The sequence below is a fragment of the Indicator indicator genome, chromosome 21 (assembly GCF_027791375.1).
Source record: "Indicator indicator isolate 239-I01 chromosome 21, UM_Iind_1.1, whole genome shotgun sequence".
NCBI classification, from domain to species: domain Eukaryota; kingdom Metazoa; phylum Chordata; class Aves; order Piciformes; family Indicatoridae; genus Indicator; species Indicator indicator.
Window position 1 is genome coordinate 3806148 of NC_072030.1, and position 20732 is coordinate 3826879.

The following is a 20732-nucleotide window of genomic DNA, read 5'->3' on the forward strand; positions in this document are numbered from 1 at the left end:
TCCGAGTGGCTTGGGTGGAACAGTAAAGTTGTTTAATTGACTTGGTTTAGTTCCTTTTGTTCGAAATGAAAGGATACAAATGCCTGAAAGAACCTTGTTTAGCTAGTCAACAGCAGAGTGAAATTGAACTCTCCAGCTCTTACCTGAGGAGACTGAAAGTATTTAGTATTAAGTTTTGGCTTACTTTGGATTTGCTTGCATAGAAGGAATGCTTTTGGAATACTGTAGGTGATGACAGAGCCTTTGCACAACATCCAGTGTTTAGCTTTTTCTTCTACAGAAGCTTCATATGATTTTTCAGTAAGACACCTTCACTGTCACAGATCAAGAATCAAGAATCAAGAAGGCTGGAAGAGACCTCAAGGATCATCGAGTCCAACCTGTCACCCTATACCTCATGACTATCTAAACCATGGCACCAAGTGCCACGTCCAAGCCCTCTTGAACACCTCCAGGGATGGTGACTCCACCACCTCCCTGGGCAGCACATTCCAATGGCCAACCACTCTCTCTGTGAAGAACTTTCTCCTCACCTCCAGCCTAAACCTCCCCTGGCGCAGCTTGAGACTGTGTCCTCTTGTTCTGGTGCTGGTTGCCTGGGAGAAGAGACCAACCCCCTCCTGGCTACAACCTCCCTTCAGGTAGTTGTAGACAGCAATGAGGTCTCCCCTGAGCCTCCTCTTCTCCAGGCTAAACACCCCCAGCTCCCTCAGCCTCTCCTCATAGGGCTTGTGCTCAAGGCCTCTCCCCAGCCTCGTTGCCCTTCTCTGGACATGCTCCAGCAATTCAACATCTTTCCTAAACTGAAGGGCCCAGAACTGGACACAGTACTCAAGGTGTGGCCTAACCAGTGCTGTGTACAGGGGTACAATGACCTCCCTGCTCCTGCTGGCCACACTATGCCTGATGCAGGCCAGGATGCCTTTGGCTCTCTTGGCCACCTGGGCACACTGCTGGCTCATGTTCAGGTGCCTGTCAAACAGTATGATCCTCCTATTCACAACACCCTTTGTGCTAACCTGATTTAGCTTGTGAGCTTTGATGATACCAGCATGTAGTCTCTGCCATGGTAGGAAGTGGAGCTTTCCCACATCTGGATTTCTGCTGCAGCCCTTCGATCTGCCTGTATTTAAACCTACCTGTAGAAAGCAGGTTTGCGTGGTTTGTCAGCACATAGTGGAGGGCTAGATCTGTACGCTTGAGCACCTAAGAGCATTTCTTCAAAATCCAGTGTTTGGCAATGCATGGTGCTTCAGAGCTTGGGATCTTACCCTGTCACTTAATAGTGACTAGACTAGGAGAAGAGTGCCTGTGCAAGCAGCTGAAATACTTGCTTTGACAGCTCTTGCTTGTTCTAGTTTTGCATCCATACAGAACTCTGGTGCCAACAGTAAGGTGAGTGTTTACTTCTGTTTCAAGAGATGCATCTCTTGTCTCAGAGGCACTGCTTTTGTTCTCTATGGCTTCATGGACTGTGGTGATGGTCTTGGGCCTGTGCCTGCCAGCTTATCTGCAGCGCAGTGTACCCACTGCTTGCTCTTGGCCTGACTTGCTTTCCACCAGGAAGCATTAGAACAGGCTCCCAGTTACTTTTATGTTGCAGCACAACCAAAATAACACTGTGCTGTGTGTTCCACTGTGTGCACAGACTCCATCAGTAGTGAGGAGCAGTGGAAGGCCAAAGGAGTAATGATTTGTGATTCATCACTGAGTCTCTGTAGAATGAAATCTATGTGATAAAGCAAGTGGATTCCATGGCTGTTTGTCTCTGAATACATCAAGATGTCTGTGAAGATGATAAAGCACAGTCTTGCCTGAAGCCATTCTTATCATTAAGCATCATTAAATGCTCTGATATTCTGTTTGGCTCAGTGCTATTGTGCAATGAAAAAGCTGTGTGTGCAAACATGTCTGAATAGGCAAATTTGTACAGAAGCTTCCCAAACTTCTAGCTGGTGACATGAAAGGGGCTGGTCTCTGAAGTTCTTTAAACTCATTTTGCTATGAAAAACTGACAGCTGTGCCTTGACCAGTCTGGTGGAACTTTCCAGAAGCTGTTATTCAATAACAGCTTGATTCTTCTTATGGCAGTGTTTTTTTCCAGCAGTTGAGGGAACTGGTATTGTTGTGTCGCTGCAGTGTGTGCGAAGTGAACGGTGCTTCCATACTTGAACTCCTGTGGTTTTGTGACCTTCTCTCACACAAAGTTAAGCAGATGCACAAGTGTTTTGACTGGATGGCAACCCCAAGTTTGTACATATTCACAGAGATGCCATCTGTGCCTGCTGCCTTGCCCTGGGACATCTGTTCAGTAGCTTTAAGAGCATCTGCTATAAGTGCTGGTGCTGCTCCTTGAAAGAGGCTGTGGGGCTTCATTTGGCACTTGATCAGGGATGATGGAAGTTGTACAGTCAGAATTATAACTCTGCTTTATTTGTGTTTGAAAGTGATAAAGGAGAACATTTCCAGAATTTAATGTAAAACGTAGCTTTGCTTTAGTTCTTAGAGCTCTTATCAAGCATTTAATCAGTATTGTGCTTACCAGATGGTGCCCTGTCTTCATTGTGGGATGTTTCAATGTCTTGTGATAGATGTGAGCATCATGAAGATACAAATGAAAAACGTTGTGTGCAGAAAGGAGATTCAGAAGGACATAGATCCCAGAGCTCTTCCTGGACTTGTGTCTTACTTGGAGTCTGTAGAGCCTTCCCTGCTTTCACCACTTTCACAACCCAACAGCAGTCAAATCTTTGAATGCAACACGTTTGTTTGTCACAGATTAAGATCAGCACTGTGGGGGATGTAATAAATAGATGAACATACATCTTTAATGCAGATGAGGGATTAAGATACCTCTCCTTATAGAAACACTTTGCTTTTTCCGCTTCAGGTCTTTAACATGCTGTTATTTAATATTATTAATGACTTCTCCCAGAAAAACAGCAGCAGAACAAGGGGACACAGTCTCAAGCTGTGCCAGGGGAGATATAAGCTGGATATTAGGAGGATGTTCTTCACAGAGAGAGAGATTTGCCATTGGAATGGGCTGCCCAGGGAGGTGGTGGAGTCACAGTCCCTGGAGATGTTCAAGAGAAGCCTGGATGAGGCACCTGGTGCTATGGTCTGGTTGATTGCATAGGGCTGGGTGATAGGTTGGACTGGATGATCTTGGAGGTCTCTTCCAACCTGGCTGATTCTATGATTCTCCAGGTTTTGGGTTTTTTTTTTTTTTTGTTTTTTTTGGTCATTACATCCAAAGCAGCTGTTTCCAACCTACAGTATACTTTTAGACACCTTTTTCCTCTGAACTGGAAGTAAAAGGGAGCTGTCAGGAACATAGTGAAATATTCACTATGATTGTGACTGAAGAGGGAAAAAAGAGCAGCACCACTGATCAGGCTTTATCCTCTTATAACAGTATTTGTGTGGGGGTTGCAAAAGTTGTCAGAACTGTAAAGCATCTTCAGCTGTTTGTGCAATAACATTGTCCTTCTGCATAGCATATTGCAGGATCTTAAAATATCACAACTTTTTTGATGTGCATAAAATTAATCTGAATTTAGCAACATGTTTTTCCTATTTTCTTTTTTTTTTTTCTTTTTCTCTTACACATTGGGATTTGAACGAGAGAGACTATGGACAGACCTATTAAAAAAAGGCATTTGAAATCTATAATTGTGTAAAAGAAGGCAGCAGGAGCTTGCATGCTTAGCAAATATGAAAATTGTAGTAGTGGGAAAATTTCAGCCAAGGTCACATCTCGTTGTTGTTCGATAAACAGTAAGCTCTCTTAATACATTTATTCTGAGAATTTCATCTGTCAGAATGCATCTGACTTGTGATCCTGCCTGTTTGGGAAAAAAAAATGTTTAAAAAAACCCATCCTCATCAAGAAATAACAAATAAAACAAGAAAGCATCGCTTTGTGCAAACAAGTTGACAGGTAGATTCCTCTCTCTCCTCTCTGTCTCTCTGGGAAAAGGTCTTGAGGGGAGTTGCAGGGAGTGACTGTTTAGCAAGTGATGCACAAGCTTCATGTGGATGTGGTACAGAAGCAGAACTAGTTGTAATACTTGGGGATTTCCCTTAGGCTTTTGATAAGGATCTCATGGCAATGCTGGAAGTTCACACTTGCCTACTGATGATACATTTATTCAGGCAGTCCAAGAAGCTGCAGACTTTTCAGGACCCTGATTTATTCTGTACCTATGTTTTCCTCTCAAAATATTGGGTAGCACCTGCAAAGCACCTGTTAGAGATTCATTAATTTTCTTGCCTCTTGTATATTAATCTGTTAGTTTATAGTAGATGAAAAAAAAAAATAAACTGTGCATTTCAAGTCAAAGATGAGGTAGATATTAAAAAAAAATCTATTTATTTTCTCTGATTTACTAATTATTTTCTCACAGGTTGATGATTTCTTGCCCAAGGTTATGTTTTCCCACTCATTTGTTTTCCTTTCCACAATTTGCAGCTTAGAATTTAAACACAGAGCAGGCACATTTATTTCCAGGAATGAATGGCCTTTATGTTACTGCTTTTGAAGAGGCTTTCCTTCAGAGTCTGGTAGGGTGAGGAAAGAAAAGATATTTGCTATTGAGGAAGCTATTTGCATGTGAATTATGTTCTGGTGGAGGCATGACAGCTACATTTTCTGAACTGTGGATGTGATGAAGGGTGTATATGTATAGTCAACATCTTGATGAGAATTTGTGCCCCTTCAAAAATAAAATCAATGCAAGAGTGTTGGCTTACATTGCCTTGTGTTTTTAAACCCTTGAGACAGACAGTTGTTGGGCTAACCCAGCCAGTTTCCTCTGCTGGGATTTTGTTGACTTGTTTATTGATGGCTGTCTAAGTGTAGCTGCTTCTGATTTGCACTTGCTGAAGAGTAGTGAAAAATAGGTGCAGGGTTTGTCTGCTGTCATCCTCCTTTCCTGTCACTGAAGAGGTAAAATCTACTTTTTTATACAGTCCTGTGGTGCCTAGCAGTGCATTATGTGTATGTAGATAGGAAGGTTAGTACTGCCTTTTATAGTAAATCTTAACTAATCACTTCTGTATTATATAAATTAGTGGGGAGGCTGACAACAAACTCAGGGCATAAGCAACAGGCTGTTTTCAGTCCTGAACTAACTATTGGCACTAAAGCTTGTCAGATGAGAAACTACATTGCTTTGCAATTCCCTGGGCTGCTCACATAATAGAGGAGTGATGTGATTAAGTACAGTATAACAGAGCAGAGATGTGATTAAGTACAGTATCTGACTGACCTTTTCCAGGGCTGAACTGTTGCCTTGTTGTTAACAAACAAAACATTGTGTAGTGAACGATTAGGCTGTGTGCCTGTAAGAGATTGTGAAGGATGACTGCAGGAAGAGATGTGCTTCCTGCAGCAGGAGCTTCTCTTGCTCTCAGGCTCTTAAGCTGCTATGATCAAGGATATGAATATATATGTATATATATTTATACATATTTTTGTGTGTGTGTGAGAGAGAGACTAGAATGCTGTGTAGCTTTTTAAAATTTATTTATTTATTTTTAAAGTTTTCTGCCTCACTGCTGTTTATTTGAACAAGAGAGAAAGAAGGTCCCTTTGATGACTTCCTTTTGTGCTTTGGCAGCAGATGGCAATTATGAAATGTTTAACTTTGCAAGTATGACTTCACTGGCACTACTTGTCCTAGTGCTTTCCTGGCTTAAAATGCCAGCAGCAGTAAGTTCTGTTTATTGACTGTGCTCAAAATAAAATAATTAAAAAATCCTTCTCCAGATTTTCTGTGACTGTAATGTAGGTATTTTAGTGGCTAGTGGTAGTCATTAATCAACATTCTGCTCATGTTTAGAAAAATCCTCTTTGTCCCCCCCTTGTGCCTCAGTGTTCACAAAGCAGGGCAGTCCCTTCACACCAGCCTTCTTTATTTTTTCCACTCTGTACTCATGCCTGCTGTGTTTTCATTCTGTTTTGGTTTTGCTTTTATCTGCCTGTGACTGTTTTTACTTTGCCACCTGAGTCTTTGACTCAGGTAGCCTGAACACGCTCATATGTTGCATGAAAAATCTAATTGCAAGGCATTGGCAGGATGGAGAAGGGTTTGAGTTTCTCTTTTGGTCCAGATTTATGGTTTTGGTGGCCTCCCTTCCTGGTGTGTTGCAAGGTTTTTTTGCACCAATTCCCAGCTAGTGTTTTATCACCTAAGTAGGTTCCTCCCAAATAGCTCTGTGTTTTAATTTGTAGGTGCTAAAGAGGTCCCATTCAACTGGTAAGAGCCACTTGTGCTGAAGTGCACACACCTCCTGGAACACTTGTGCACACTGGCTGTTAAGGTCTGTGTACAGCTGAGCAGTGCAAAAGGCTTAGGTGAAAATGAAAGTCAGCACCTGGATACTGATTTTTTTTTTTTTTTTGTGTGTTGCACTTAGTTTTTGGAAGTGGATTTCATTACTGTATGTATGATTTCTGTTACCCCAAATTGGCACTCATCTCTCAGCTGTTAAATTGGCATTGTCTGGTAGGGAAGGATGTGACACTGTGGAGGCAGGCATGGGTTGGCACTAACTGGACAAGCTAACATCCAGGGCTTCGTTTTAGCAGGAAAAAGAAAGCCTTGATTTGATATGCTGTAAATACTCTGTGTGATCTGGGGTCCAAGAGAAGACTTCACAATCTACATTGGCAGCATGCTACCACCTCGAGGGGCTATATTCTCCCTAGAAGAACAACTGAGTCCTCCTGTTGCCATGAAGCCAGTTAATAGCTGTACTTAGCCCTCCTGTGGCTGTTCTCTGGTGACAGCTGAAGGTTCTGATTGTGTATGCCAGATGCTGAGACTCTTAATCCAGCCAGGAGGTTTTATTCCCTTATAAAGCTGAACAATTACAGCTGTAACAACAAAAGTCAGAAGAGGAGTGGAGCATGATTATATTCAGGGGAGTCCTAAGAGGAGTCAGATTTTTAAGAAGTGGATTTTCAAATAGTAAATAAAAATGTAATGATTATCTATTGTTTTCTTAATGTAATGGCTTGTTGGTTGTTCATTGGTAATGATATATGCAGGTCTCTGTTTTTGCATTTCCTGCAAATCTTGTGTTTATACAAAACATTTTAGTGATGAGAATAAGGATCGTTTTCTTGTACATTCAACCTGTTCTGTGGGTAAAAAGAGGACTTCAATTTCCAGGACTGTCCAATGGTGTTTTGAATGTGAGCTGCCTTTGTGTAAATGGTGGTGCTGGTGCTGTGTGAACGGTGGTGCCGGTGCTGTAATGCACTGAATGTATGGTCTTGCATCTTTCTCTTCTAAAAAAAACCCCAACTAGTAGCTAATCATAGTATTATAGAATTGTTAGGGTTGCAAGGGTCCTCAAGGATTATCTAGTTCCAACCCCCCTGCCATGGGCAGGGACACCTCACACTAGATCAGGTTGCTCAGAGCCACATCCTGCCTGACCTTAAAAACTTCTTGGGACAGGGCTCCTACCACCTCCCTGGGCAACCTGATCCAGTGTCTCATCCTCTTTAGATTGTGACCTTCCATGTGGTGCTTGATTAGAGAAGTCTATGAATTAAGAAAGAAGTGTCGGAGGCAATGAATAAATCAAAACATGGAACTGATTCTTCTTCCTGTTTTTCAATCCAGCTATTTTGAAGTGGAGAGCAGTGGCCTGCGGGATGAGATAAGATATCACTACAGGTTTAATGGGAAATCAAGAACAGAGGTGTTCCCATACCGCCTGGCTGATGGGCAGTGGCATAAGATAGCTGTGTCCCTTAGTGCATCCCACCTTCTGCTCCACGTGGACTGCAACAGGTAAGAACATACCTTCAGTAATGTGTATACCTTTAAAAGATGCTCTGTAGTTACAGCAATAAAACTGGAAAAAGAGAATTTTTGAAGGAGAAAAAAAAAAGAAATCTCTGATTTAAAAAGCACAGCAAACTGCCATGGGATAAGAAGAGGAAAACAAAGAATTAAAATGAAACGATTTGTTGTGATTATGAACAAACCTGGAAAAGGTTGATTGCTGACTGGGGAGTAGTAAAAGTATCTCTGTAGTTTAGGCACTACCTGCCTGATGTTAGGTTTGACTGTGATTGCACTTAAGTGTGATAGATGGGTGTGCAGTCTGCTCTGTTGTGATCTGCTGGGTTCAGCCAGCATACCTGAAAACTTGGAAGAACAGATAGACATGTCAGAACCATTTTAATTTTATTTTACTTAATCAAGCAAGACACTTTTTACTGATTTATTTTTATTTTAATATTTTTTTCCCCACCTGCTGTCCCACCTGGAAACTTCTGAGAAACCTGGAAGGATTAATTTTGCATGTCTAGAACTGGTGCTTTCTATTTTCTGAAGGATATTCTGTCTGTCGTTGCACTTTTATTTTCCTTTTAAAAGTTGTGAAGACTGCAAGATGGCAGATTGTCAGGACTTCAAGGAATAAACTCCAGCAAACCTAGAACCTCTTTTCCCTAGAATCTCTCTTCCCTTGGGACTTGATCTCATGGTGTATTGAAGACCTAGGCTTTTGTGAGCTTAGTGGTTGATGAGGAAACTCAGAACACTTGAAATTGGGACCTTCCAAATAGTTTTTAGGACTGAAGAAAATGCTCCCCTACTTTTGTGTACATCCTCAGCCCTTGGTGAGATCAAAAGCATTTTGGACTTGTGGCACTTGAATGGATAGGGTGATGGTAGCAGTTATTTATTTCTGAAGTCTTCATTTAGTTCAGGTGTGCAGAATAAAGTTGTGTGAGCGTGATGGGAGTCTGTGGTACTGGGACATCTGAAAGTTTTGAGCCAAGTAATTATGAGATACTGTTTTGAGAAGAAGGTTACAGCCATTTTCTGCAACTGCACTAACTACTGAGAATAAAAATCTAATCTGAAGGAAGGTTGCTTATTGAATCCTTTTACTCAGACCCTAGAAGCAATTAAATGCTTACAGCAATTTTAATTTCATTGAGCCATGAAATCTACAATTTGTGAAGATTGTCTTCATCTCAGTTATCTGATCTATTTATCTTAACATTATTTGTTTCTGTTATGCTCTCTTTTTTTTTTTTTTTTTTTTTGCTTACAATAACACACTTCTGTGTTTGTTCATTGACATACTGGGCTTTGGGACAGGTTCTTCATTATCTGCCCTTTTTTCTTTCTCTTTTTTTTTTTTGGTTAGATTTATAAACATTTTTTTACTTGTGAAATGTGTTTTAGAAAGAAATGTGTTTAGCATATTGTTTTGCTGGCTGCCTTCTTGCACACAATGTGAAAGGAACACAACACAAATGCCTGCCCAGTGCAGGGGTCAATCCAGGAACTATCCAGCTATCCAGAGAGCTGCACAGTATTGGTTGTGACTTGATTTTCTTTGCACCAATAGATAGATACAATTCTGGAACGAGCTCTGCTGTTGTCTGTGGTGATAGATGTGTATGGCAGTCTCTGTCAGGTAGCCCTAACCAGGGCTGATCCATCTATGAGTGTCTCTTGAAGAGGTACACGTCAAGGCTGTTCCCTAAATGCCTCTATTTGGCTGTGTGTTTAGGGTGTTTTATGACAATTCCTTTGGAAAAGTTATGAGATTAGTTCTGAAAGCATGACTTGAGGGCAGGTCACAGCAGAAGTTTAAATGAGAAAAAAGAAAAAAAAGAAAAAGGAGTCTTTAAGTTCCTGAGTCAGCTGTAGCATCCCAGTTCAGTTGTGTCATAATTTTCCTTTTTTAGTCCTCTTTGCAGTCAGAAGAGGAGTCACCATCTCATTCACCTTTGCGCTAGCATTTCCTGATGATGCTATGATAAATGTCAAAAGATGTGAAAATGAAGAGTGAGTAAGTCACAGGGAGAGAGAATACCACTGCAGTCAATAGATTCACCTGTCCCATTGTTTGGGGTGGGCCAGATGATCTCCAACTTCTACCATTCTGTGATCCCCTGTAGTGATTTGGTGTCATCAGAACAAGAGTTTAGCTGGAAGTGTACCTACCTAGTTCAAGAAGTTATCTGCTTTTTACTTACTGTTCTTAATCCCTGTAAAAAAATGAAAATAAAGCAAAAGGGGGAAAAAAAAAAAAAGGCCAACAAAATTGATCCCTTGGATTCCTACTGGATTTTTTTAGGGAGGTTGTAACACTGCTTCCTTACAGATATGTGTGAATGTGTGTAAACACATTACTCCTTTTATTTAGGGCTATGGTAATGTTTTGTACACCTAGAAGGCTGTTCTGGGTGATCTGTGGATGTGGTGTTTAATTAAAGTTAACCTGCATGTGAGAGTGCATAGGAAATGTTTGCATTGCAAAAAATGCCCAACCACAACCTAATTTTGCTACAGGGTTTGTATTGAGATCCAAAGCTACTCTTCTGGCCTCCAAAAGCTGCAGCAGATCAAGAAGTGTTGGAGGTGAAACTTGGAATTTGTAAATAGTCCAATCTACTTTTATTCTTCTCAACCTTATTACCCACATTACTCTGATTTGTAAAATTACTTTGACATTTGCTACTTGGTTGTCTTTTGGATTCAGTTCAAAGCTGACTTTGTTTTTCAGACCTGAATAGGGTAGGGAAAATTACTTGAGAAATAGTGAAAGGCTTTAGTGCTTTTAAGAGTCATCTTTAAAATAGTGTCATTGCCTCTGTTCTAACAAGATGTAATATGGTGGAGGAGGCATCTGTGCCAGATGTGCTTGCCCAAGTACATGCCCCTTGAATTCAACTCCTGCTGCATCCCACTTGCTCTGTTTGGTGCTGCAGCAAGAAGAGTGAGAATTGTAGCTGAGTTTAGTGCTAGAGCTTGGGGCTGCTGACACAGGAAGAGAGAGCCCAGACTAAAAACCTGTTGAATATCACCAGAGTCTCCTAACTGACTTGGAGAGCCTTTGTGTTGGGCCTAAGCAGATACCCCCAGCTAAGGATGCAACTTAGAGAATTGGCATAATAAGCAGCAAGTGTGCTTGCTATCATGCTTCTAACACTCTAGAAAGGTTCTGAAAGCTTAGAAAAATGAAAAGACTACAGTAATTATGTGTACAACTGACACAGAAGAGAAACCTGTGCTAAAAGTAACACGGCAATGAAGTCTGCTGCTCTTAGCTTTGTTGTATCTCCAATGCTGAGTCCACTACTGGTGAACAAATCTTGTTTCAAAATACTGGTTGTGTGTGGGATCTGTGCTGCCATGCCCTAGGGAAAAGGGGGTTGTCACAGGCATTCTGCTGAGTGTTTAGTTTAAGCTAGAGCAACTGTGCCATTGCCATAGGGTCCTTAAATAACCTCTGACTCTAAAGGGTTAATATAAAATGAAATAAACTCTTCCATGCACCTTCCCCCATTTGGCCTCTTAAGGGGGTGGAGGTAAAGGGTCCTGCTGTTCATAGCTGTGTTGTTAGGAGATTTGAACTTTAGGAGATGGCCAGAGGCCTACAAAGAGCTGGAATTTGTCTTCATTGGGAACTGGTTTCACCTGTGGTGTTGCCTGTGGTGCCCAACTGTCCATTGCAGTGCTCGTCCCTACAACAGTAACTGCATGAAAATGTTGTGTTCAACAGGGCTGAGAGAAGAGCGGGGGGATAGCACAAAGCCTACAGTTGGTGAGGTGATAGGTGCTGTATCAAAATGTATTTATTGACAAGTTATTGAAGAAAGGTGTATCCCAAATTCTTCACTGTGTGTCTGATCTGAGGAATGTAAACTTGAAGACTTGCTTTGTATTTTTGCTGTTGAATTTCTCATCAGCCATATTGCTCTGAAGGTACTCAACTGTTCCAGCAGTATCAGGATTCCTTTACTTCAGCATAAAAGGGAGGAAGGCACTTTGCTGAAAGGAAAAAAGTAATGCTTTCCAGTGGAAAAAAAAATGTGCTTTTACAATGAGTACAGCCTGTGGATTTGATGGATACCCTTAGCTGTTTGATGGAGGGGGTTGGTAAGAGTGTAAGAGAATAGATTATAAAACTGGAGCAGGCTAGGAAGTAGTCTCCAACTGAAAAAACATGTTGTCTGCTTCTTTTATGTTTCTCCTGCTAGAACAGAGCATTAGGGAATAAAAAATGCATGAGCAGTGAGAACTTTTTAATTGGAAAAATAAATAAATTAAAGCAACATAATCCAAATATGGGAACCTGAGACCTCTGAGCTCTTATAAATAAGAGATTCTGGCTGCCAACCTGAGGTTTTCAACTTCTCTAAACAAAGTCCTGTGACTTTAATTAAATGGTAATAAATTTGAAGAAGGTTAAGGGCTGCATTTAAAAGAGGGATTCACTGCTTTACTTACTGTAAAACACTTTCTCTGGAGAGAGAAGATGGCGTGGTGGTAGTGTTATGCAGCTAGGTAATTTCCTCTCAGCATTCGAGTATGATTTGGTGACCTAGATTGCTTCTCCTCTCTTGAAGCTGGAGCAGAAGCTGTCAGAGCAATGTTTACTTGGGTAATTGTGCATTACAGGTGTACCCAACTTCAGATCTGTGGTGTTGTGGATTGGAATTTAATTTTCACCTGCTGATTGTCCCTTTTTTGTTGGACAGAAAGGCTATACACTTCTTAGCCTAAGAGGGATCTCCAGCTGGCACATCATGTCAGCTGCTATCAGGCCTGTATCATTACTGTTATTGTAGTTAAGCTGGAAGGAAATGTTCAAGAGGCATTCAGCATTACTTGAGAAGAGTTGGGTTTTTTTTAAAAGAAGCTTTTTAATAGCCAGGGTCTTTCATGGAGTAGATAATGGATCAATAGAACAGCAGGTTGAATGGGAGTGAAGACTGAATGATGATGTATCTTAACTAGGACCCTAATTATGATAAATTTTTTTTCATCCTACAAGAATCAGTTGAACTTTTTTTTTTTTTTTGTATATTACATGGATAGAATTGAGAGAAGGCCCTGAGTATTTACAAAAGTGCTGGAAAAGTGCTATAAAAAGAATTGATTACAATCCTTGTCTGTGCCTGTCATGTCTTAAATCCTTTGACCAGGCAGCAACCGCTCACAAAGACCATAGCTTCTGCTCCCATAGCTTCTGCTCAGAATGGAGCCTGCATTAGTTCCTTCTTCCAGGAGTCAATCCTGATGTTGTTGGTGTCAGTTACTCAAGAGTAGAAGTCAGCCTTCAGGGGTTCAATAATGAGTCTTGAATAGGACCTTGTGGCAGTCTCCTGAGTTTTAGGGACCTTTGCAGTCAGAGTTCAGTAGCTGCAAAGCCCAGCCCCCGTTGCATGTAGACTTCACAGTGGTTTTGCTGTTTGTCCAGTTTAGAACTGGGAACTTGTGGTGCTTTCTGATGAATAGGAAGTGTTGATAGAGAGGCTGATGACTTCGACAGGGCAGGAATAATATGTGATGCTTTACCATTGGCATCTTGCATTCATCATATTTCTGTGCTGTGGGTGTGTCAGAGAGAGGATGGATAATGGTAGAGAAAATGATCCTAAATCAAGACTGGCAAGCCTCAAATGATTTAGTCACTAAAATGTGCTACAATGTGTGAACAGGTGCATTAGCTCATTCTCAGATTTTTTTACATTGGTTCTATATAAGGTAGACTGTTGGGTTTTTTTAATGTTAAAGCAATAGACCCTTAAATTCGAGTGGTTGCTTACAAGAGCAGTCTGTGGAAATTTAGCCTGCATAGTTTGAAATGTGTCTGAGTATTTGTTTCCTCAGAGTTATTTCAGGGGAGATCTGCTGTAACTTGGTTCTATTTTCTTTCCATTTGTTGGAGTGTTGATGGGGTCATATGGGCAGGGAGGTGATCACAGTAATTTGAGAATCAACCAGATAGAGCAAATGTTTTGAGTTGGTTTTTTTTTTTTTTTACCCTTTCAGATTATAAAAACAATTATGTTGCTCCTGCCAGGCAGCTGAGCTGAGATCCAAAGCATAAATGAAGTCTTCCATTTGAAGTGGTTAGCTAAACTCTGGAGTTAAGAACTGGAAGTCACACAGGGTAATACTGGAGTTGGATTGGAAAATGGTAATATAATTTTAGTTAAACACTTTTATAAAAGCATTGGATCTTTGCCAATGAGCAGATTAGAACCTCTCTGAACTATTCAGAAGCTGACTTGAGATCTGAATCTCCATATAGCAAATAGTACAGAGACTTTCCAAATGATCTGAGACCTCCTATGTGCTGTGGGTTGTGAGAGGGCAACTGAGCAAACAGGACTGAGACTGCTGAAGTCTGTGAAACCAGTCCAGAGTTTTATGAAAAGCAGTTTAGTACTTGAGGAGTCTTTCTTTGACAATTTCGAATAGCAGTAATTCCCCAAAGACAATTCTTTTAGGAAAGACAGTCTTGTCAAAATCCTCAAGTCATTTTGAATGGAGGTGGAGACTGCTTGAATGCATTTATTGCTACTCAAAACCTGACAGTCCCAACGATGGCACCACACGTTGGCAGAGTAAACTGACAGCACTCCTAATGCCAGGCAGTGGTGCAGGAGCAGTTGTGTTTGTTCCTTGGCTCTGGGGAGCTGGAGGCATGTGGGGTGCTCAGAGTTGGAAGGTGGGAAGTCTTGGAAATGCTGTCAGCATGGCTGTCATGGCTCAGGGGTGTTAGATGGTGGCACAGATCTTGCTGCTCCAGCAGTGTAGTGTCCTCTCTCACTTCACGTGTCATAGAATCATAGAATGCATTGAGTTGGAAGGGACCCTTTAAATGTCATCTGGTCCAACCTGCCTGCAGCAGCAGGGACATCCCCAACTAGATCAGATTGCTGAGAACCCCATTAAGCCTGACCTTGAATGTCTCCACCTCCCTGGGCAATCTGTTCCAGTGTTCCACCAGCCTCATGGTAAAGAACTTCCTAGCATCCAATCTAAATCTACCCTGCTCTAGTTTCAAACCACTGCCCCTTGTCCTGCCACAACAGGTCCTTGTAAACAATCCCTCCCCAGCTTTCTTGTCAAAGCAGAAGTAAGGTGAAAGCTGATAGTTTGGTCCTCAGCACAGGAGTAGCATATCAAGGACTTTCCAGTCCTAGAAGTCATTTTCATATCTGAGACCAGTCACTGACAAAAGAATCAGCAGAAACTGCATTACTTAATTGAGCTGCAGTTTTAGTGGCATTCCCTTCTGCCTGTCGAAAGTGAAAACAAATACCTAGCCCTGTGTCAGCTAATGCAACTAGGACTTCCCCAGCCCTAGCTGAATGTTTCTGTGTCAAACCAGCCACTTACCTTAAACCTGATGGAAAGATCCCTGGGGTGAAATCCTGGCCCCAGTGAAGTTTGCAGTGAAAACCCTCATTGACTTCAGCTAAGCCATGCTTTCACCTCCTGAGTGTGTCAGGTGTTGTGAGAAATGAGCTCCCAACCTGAGCGCTGTCCCTGGAGAGTGCTTTTCTGTCTGTCTGCTTGGCAGTTTCCATCAAAACTTAATTTTAGAAGCAGTATAATGGCCTGCTCTATGTTTACTGTATGTTTCCTACACCTCCTCTGTCATGGCCAATTAGTTATTATGGAGAGAGTGCAGTGCTATCTTTCAAAGCACCAAGGCTAAACCAGGCAGTTGAACACTACCTTGGGAAAATGGAGATGTGGGTTATCCAATGAACTTGCAGTAAGAACTGAGGAGCAGGGAATGGGTCTGCCCTCCCTGGGGTTGCAGGGACAGTGGCTAATGGGGAGGAGTGGCAGCTCCAGGGAGAGCCATTGCACAGTGCTGAGACAGCACTAACAGGAGGACTCTGGTGGGACTGAGAGAGCCAAGGCAGGGTGCTAACAAGTGAAGCCTGTAGCCCTCAGCCTGCAGTTATCTTCAGTCATGAGGGGAAATGGGCTCTGGAATATGGATGAGATTATTTTTTGATTATACACAAATAATTTAGTGATGACAGAAACCCCTTGATGAGATGATCCTGTGACAAGATACACTGTAAGGCAATCAGCTTCTCAGCAGATGGTTTTTTGGAGGGAGGGAGAGAAGCTGTTTAGTAGAAAGGGTGCTTGTGGGGTTTTTTTATATGGCAGTACAGAAGGGAGTTGAATCAAAAGCCTTGCAGTTGCACCTGTTTTACTGCACTAGGTAAAGTGACTTTGGGGCTGAGAGTAGGATGAGACAGACAAGAGGGCAGGCTGCATGTGTTTTGTGTAAAAGGGCTGCACTTAAGCTGTAAGCTTACTGTGCTTCAGGCTCTGCTGTAATTGCCACTTGCAAAGACCTGTGTGCTACAGATCTTGGGCCAGGGATTGGCATCTCCTGCTATAATGCAGGGAGATGTAATAGAAGGAAAGTTTCAGCACTGCCACTTGCTCAACAAACATCTTGTGACAAACAGCAGCAGTTTTACCTTTCTTTGGGTACAATTTTATTTTGGTGTTAATTCTGCAGCAAGACCTGAAGCACCCAGTGGTGCTTTGTGCTGTTATGATGATGATGCACATTTTCCCCCCTCTTGTTTCCTGATGTAAGATAGGCTTATTTGCTTGCTATCTGTTTCACAGATCCTTTAACACAGCTTTTTGAACTTCATATCCATCTCACTCTAAGGACTTCTTCGTGTTTAATTTGCGTGGGAAGAGCTTTCCTTCTTTTACATCTTGGAAGAACCTATTGAGTGAATTTCTCCCTCATATTTCTGGGATCTGTTTTTAATTGCTTAGTCTTCGTTTACCAGTCTTTGGCATCTGGGATGTACTCTGAACATTTGAGTCATCTGAGATGGGCTTTTGGTGGGATGGTTGGTAACAAATGAATGTGCTGTGCTTTTGGCTTTCCTTTATAGAAGAAAGCTGTATTCAGTGTTCTGATTTAGAACCTGATTCAGAGTTTGCTGAGGTGAAAGGGTGTCTTTAAGCAACCATGAGATTTTTAGTGTTGGCTTCATTTATAAGTAGATTTGACTTCTTGTCTGTAGTGGATACCTGTGTGCATCATAAAAAAACTGCTGCTACATGTTTTGTGCTCAGGTGTTTGGACAGTGACAGTTGTTCACAAGTGGTAAAAAAAGATGCCAAAATGACTTTGGTGAGTCAGACACTTATGTGAAAAGTGGTATTCGAGCTATGTGGTTCCCAACTGTATATAGAGATGTTTAAAGAGAAATCTCCCAGTCCACAGGAAATTCCACGAGGTGTGGATGCAGATTTTTATAATAGAAGTCTGTGTATGTAGTTGACAGCTCCTTCAGCACTTAAGAGGAGGCATTCTTTTGATCCAGAGACCTTAGGCACTGCTGTAGCCAAGCAGGCTGAATGTGGTAAAAGTTGGTGACTTCACCAGAAATTGTGACAGGTATGTTCCTCTTGTGCTACTGCTGCCTGTCTGCAAGTTTTATGGGCAGTGCCAGGACTGTGAGCTGCATGGTGTTTGCTTCTGGTTTAGCAAGCCAAAATGGGCTTTCAGGAACACTATTAAAAGAACAAGGTTGCTGTTGTGTTTTAATGCTGGTAGGCAGCTAAACACCTTACAGCTGCTGCTTCTATAGTGGGATGGGGAAGGGGAATCGAATGGCTGAAAGAGAGGAGGAAAAAGTGAGTTGAGATGAAGATGGTTTAATAGGTGAAGCAAAAGCTGAGTACACAAGCCAAGGAAAAAAAGGAGTTAATTCACTACCTCCCATCAGCTGGCAGGTGTTTAGCTGTTGCCAGGAAAATGAGGGCTTTATCTCACCTAATGGCTGCCTGGAAGACAAATGCATTAACTCCAAATATCCTCTCCTTTCCCTTAGCTTGTATTGCTGAGCATATCCCATGCTGTGGGATATCACTTTGGCCATTTGGGGTTTGCTGTCCTGACTGTGTCCCCTCCCACCTTCATGTGAACCCACAGCTTGTTCACTGCTGTGGCAGTGTGAGGAGCAGAGAAGGCCTGGACACTGTGCAAGCACTGCTGAGCAGTAGCTAAAACATCAGTGTGCTATCAAGACTGTTCTGATAGGAGATCCAGAACACTACAGCATATGAGCTGCTTTGAAGCAAATTATCCTAGCCAAAAGCAGTACAGTTGCCAAAGGTGAAATGTCCAATAACTGTTTGGGTATCCAACTGAAAAATCTGGTTTAGTGGAGAAAAAAAAAAAGGCAAAAAAAGACTCTGGGTAGTGCATGTGCAGTGAAACGCAAATTTCTCTGGGTACATCATGTGCAAAATACAGTTGGCTTCATAGCCATTTGTCATAATGGTTTTTTTTCCACAGTCCTTGAAAATCCTCAGCAAATGGCCAAATTCCTGTTTCTGCCTTGAGAGTCTGACTCAAAATATTTCCTGGGCTGCTGGCACTTTGAGGAATGTTGAGTTTGTTATGTGAAGATGGGTAAACACTGCAGCCTTGTAGACAAGCTGCTAGCCTAGGGCTTAGACACTCTTAAGATAGTTATCATCAGGAGCCAATTTGTATCTGTTTTGTCACTTGCCATGTAAAGTTAATAATACTGACCTTTGTTTGTAAAGGAGTTTGAGTTCAACTAAAGATCTCCAGATAGAAGATATGTACAGGTGTAGTACTCTGAGAGAGACAGACAGATTTTCACCCCTCATGTAGCCAATATTGTATCATTTAGAGGGTCCAATCATCTACTTCGAATCAATAACAGTGATTGATTTTTGTTTAATGCCTGAGAGATGCTGCTAAAATTCATTGATAAGTTTGTAGGAGTGGAACATCTTCCTTATGAGGAGATACTGAGGGAGCTGGGGCTCTTCAGCTTGAAGAGGAGACTGAGGGGTTTATAAAGATGCAAAGGGTGAATGCCAAGAGGATGGAGCCAGGCTCTGCTTGGTGATGCCCAGTGACAGCACAAGGGGCAATGGGTGGAAGCTGAGGCACAGGAAGTTCCATGTGAACATGAGGAAGAATTTTTTTCATTGTGAGGGTGACAGAACACTGGAACAGACTGCCCAGGGAGGTTGTGGAATCTCCCTCTCTGGAGATATTCAAGACCTGCCTGGATATGTTCCTGTGTGATCTGGTATAGGTGACCCTGCTCTGGCAGGGGGGTTGGACTGGACGGTCTTTCAAGGTCCCTTCCAGCCCCTAACATTCTGTGATTCATTGTGAAAAGGAAGTATCTGTGAATTTACCCATATTCAATTTGTGTGTGGAGAATTAAAGCCCTGAACTTGACAGTGCCATGTACTCCTCCAACTATCTTTACTTGTATTTGTTTTCTTCCTGTTTGTTAGAGAATTTTCAGAGCTGATTTGCATTTCTCTTGAATGAAGGGGAAAAAAAAAAGAAAAAGAGGCTGCTGATAGAGTTTTATTTTGATACACTTTTATGTTTAATTTTACATTTGTACTTGGAATAATTAAGCTGAGAAGTAGCATACATTAACTTTATCTCTGTGATTATACAGGAAAATCAGTGAAATAGATGACAGAGAACCTAAAACCTGAGCACACTCTTGAGCCTTAACACACATACTGTTACTGGACACTGCTAACTTTTTCTCCCAGATCTAAGCAGTAACTTTGATTAAATAGCTGGCAGTTGCTATTGTATATTCCAAATTTAATAACAAAAGACTTCCCTCAAACCCTGAGATTTTAATCTAAATTGCTTTCCTCTGTTAAGTGATTGTGAACTCCTTTACTACAACAGAGGAGATAGCACACACACACACAAAAATCAAAATTTGCCTCAGGGAGATTATTTTACAGTGAAAATGGAATGAATAATTCAGTTAAAGTTGCTCCAGAAGTGAATTCATGTCAAAAAATGCATCCTATCTGTAAACACTCTCAAGAAAATCCAATCATATTCTTATTGACATATTTTCATTGGGAAGCATCTAGAAAATGGGTTGAAAGAGAAATCTGTAAAGATACCCTAGTATTTAGTTTTAAAATCAGTTCTTAATCCCATCAGAAGAACAGATTTAAAGACAAATGCCAAGGTTGCATCTTCAAGCTAGAGACTGATAGGATCATCAGTTTCTTTGTGCAGCTGGGAACCAGAAATCATGTTGGACAGACTTTTGGGAGCAGCTGGTTGTTTTCATACCATGGTCTGTGCAAGGAGATCTGGCATTTGCCATTTCAGATATACCATGTTTTTGCAGCCTCAGCTGGAGATGGCAGCAATGGTCAAGGTGGTCAACTCCTCTGGAAATCTGGTGAAGGGCCTGGAAAACAAACCTTTTGAAGAGCAACTGAAGGAGCTGGGGCTGTTTAGTTGGAAACAGAGGAGGCTGAGGATGGATCTCATTGCTCTCTACAGCTACCTGAAAGGAAGTTGTGGAGAGGCTGCTGCTAGTCTTTTCTCACAGGTAATTAGTCATAGAACAAGAGGGAACAGCGTCAAGATGTGACTGGGTAGGTTTAGGCTGGACGTCAGGAAACATTTTTTCAGGGGAAGAGTGGTCAGGCATTGGAATGTGCTGCCCAGGGAGGTGGTGGAGTCGCCAGCCCTGGATGTGTTTAAAGGTCGTGGGGATGCAGAGCTTGGGGATACGGTTTAGGGGTGAGCCTTGTAGAGTAGGGTTATGCGTTGGACTTGGTGATCCTGAGGGTCTTTTCCAACCTGAATGCCTCTGTGATTGATTCTGTGAAATGAGACTGGCAAAAAGGCTGGTGCAAAACCTGCCTTTCTCCTCTGACTTTCCGTTGCAACAGTCGAGCGTGATGTTTCAAAGACACTGCCACGAGCAGTGCTTTATTTTGTGTGACTTTTCCAGACCCTGCAGTTTATTTAAAGCAATCTGAGGATCCAGATGGATGTATACAGGGTAACAAGTGGTTGCAAGAGATTGTCAGTTTTGAGGATCAGGTTTTGAATTGCAAAAATCT

At 41.8% G+C, this 20732-nt stretch overlaps 1 protein-coding gene across 2 annotated transcripts in view; it reads left to right on the forward strand.

The window, feature by feature from the left end:
* Positions 1-20732, forward strand: part of NELL1 (neural EGFL like 1) — a 310625-nt gene that overhangs the window by 40069 nt on the left and 249824 nt on the right. For both annotated transcript variants that reach the window (XM_054390328.1, XM_054390329.1), the window contains exon 4: positions 7641-7811. In XM_054390328.1, coding sequence (XP_054246303.1) covers positions 7641-7811 — 171 coding nt within the window. The remainder of the gene's footprint in view (positions 1-7640; positions 7812-20732) is intronic.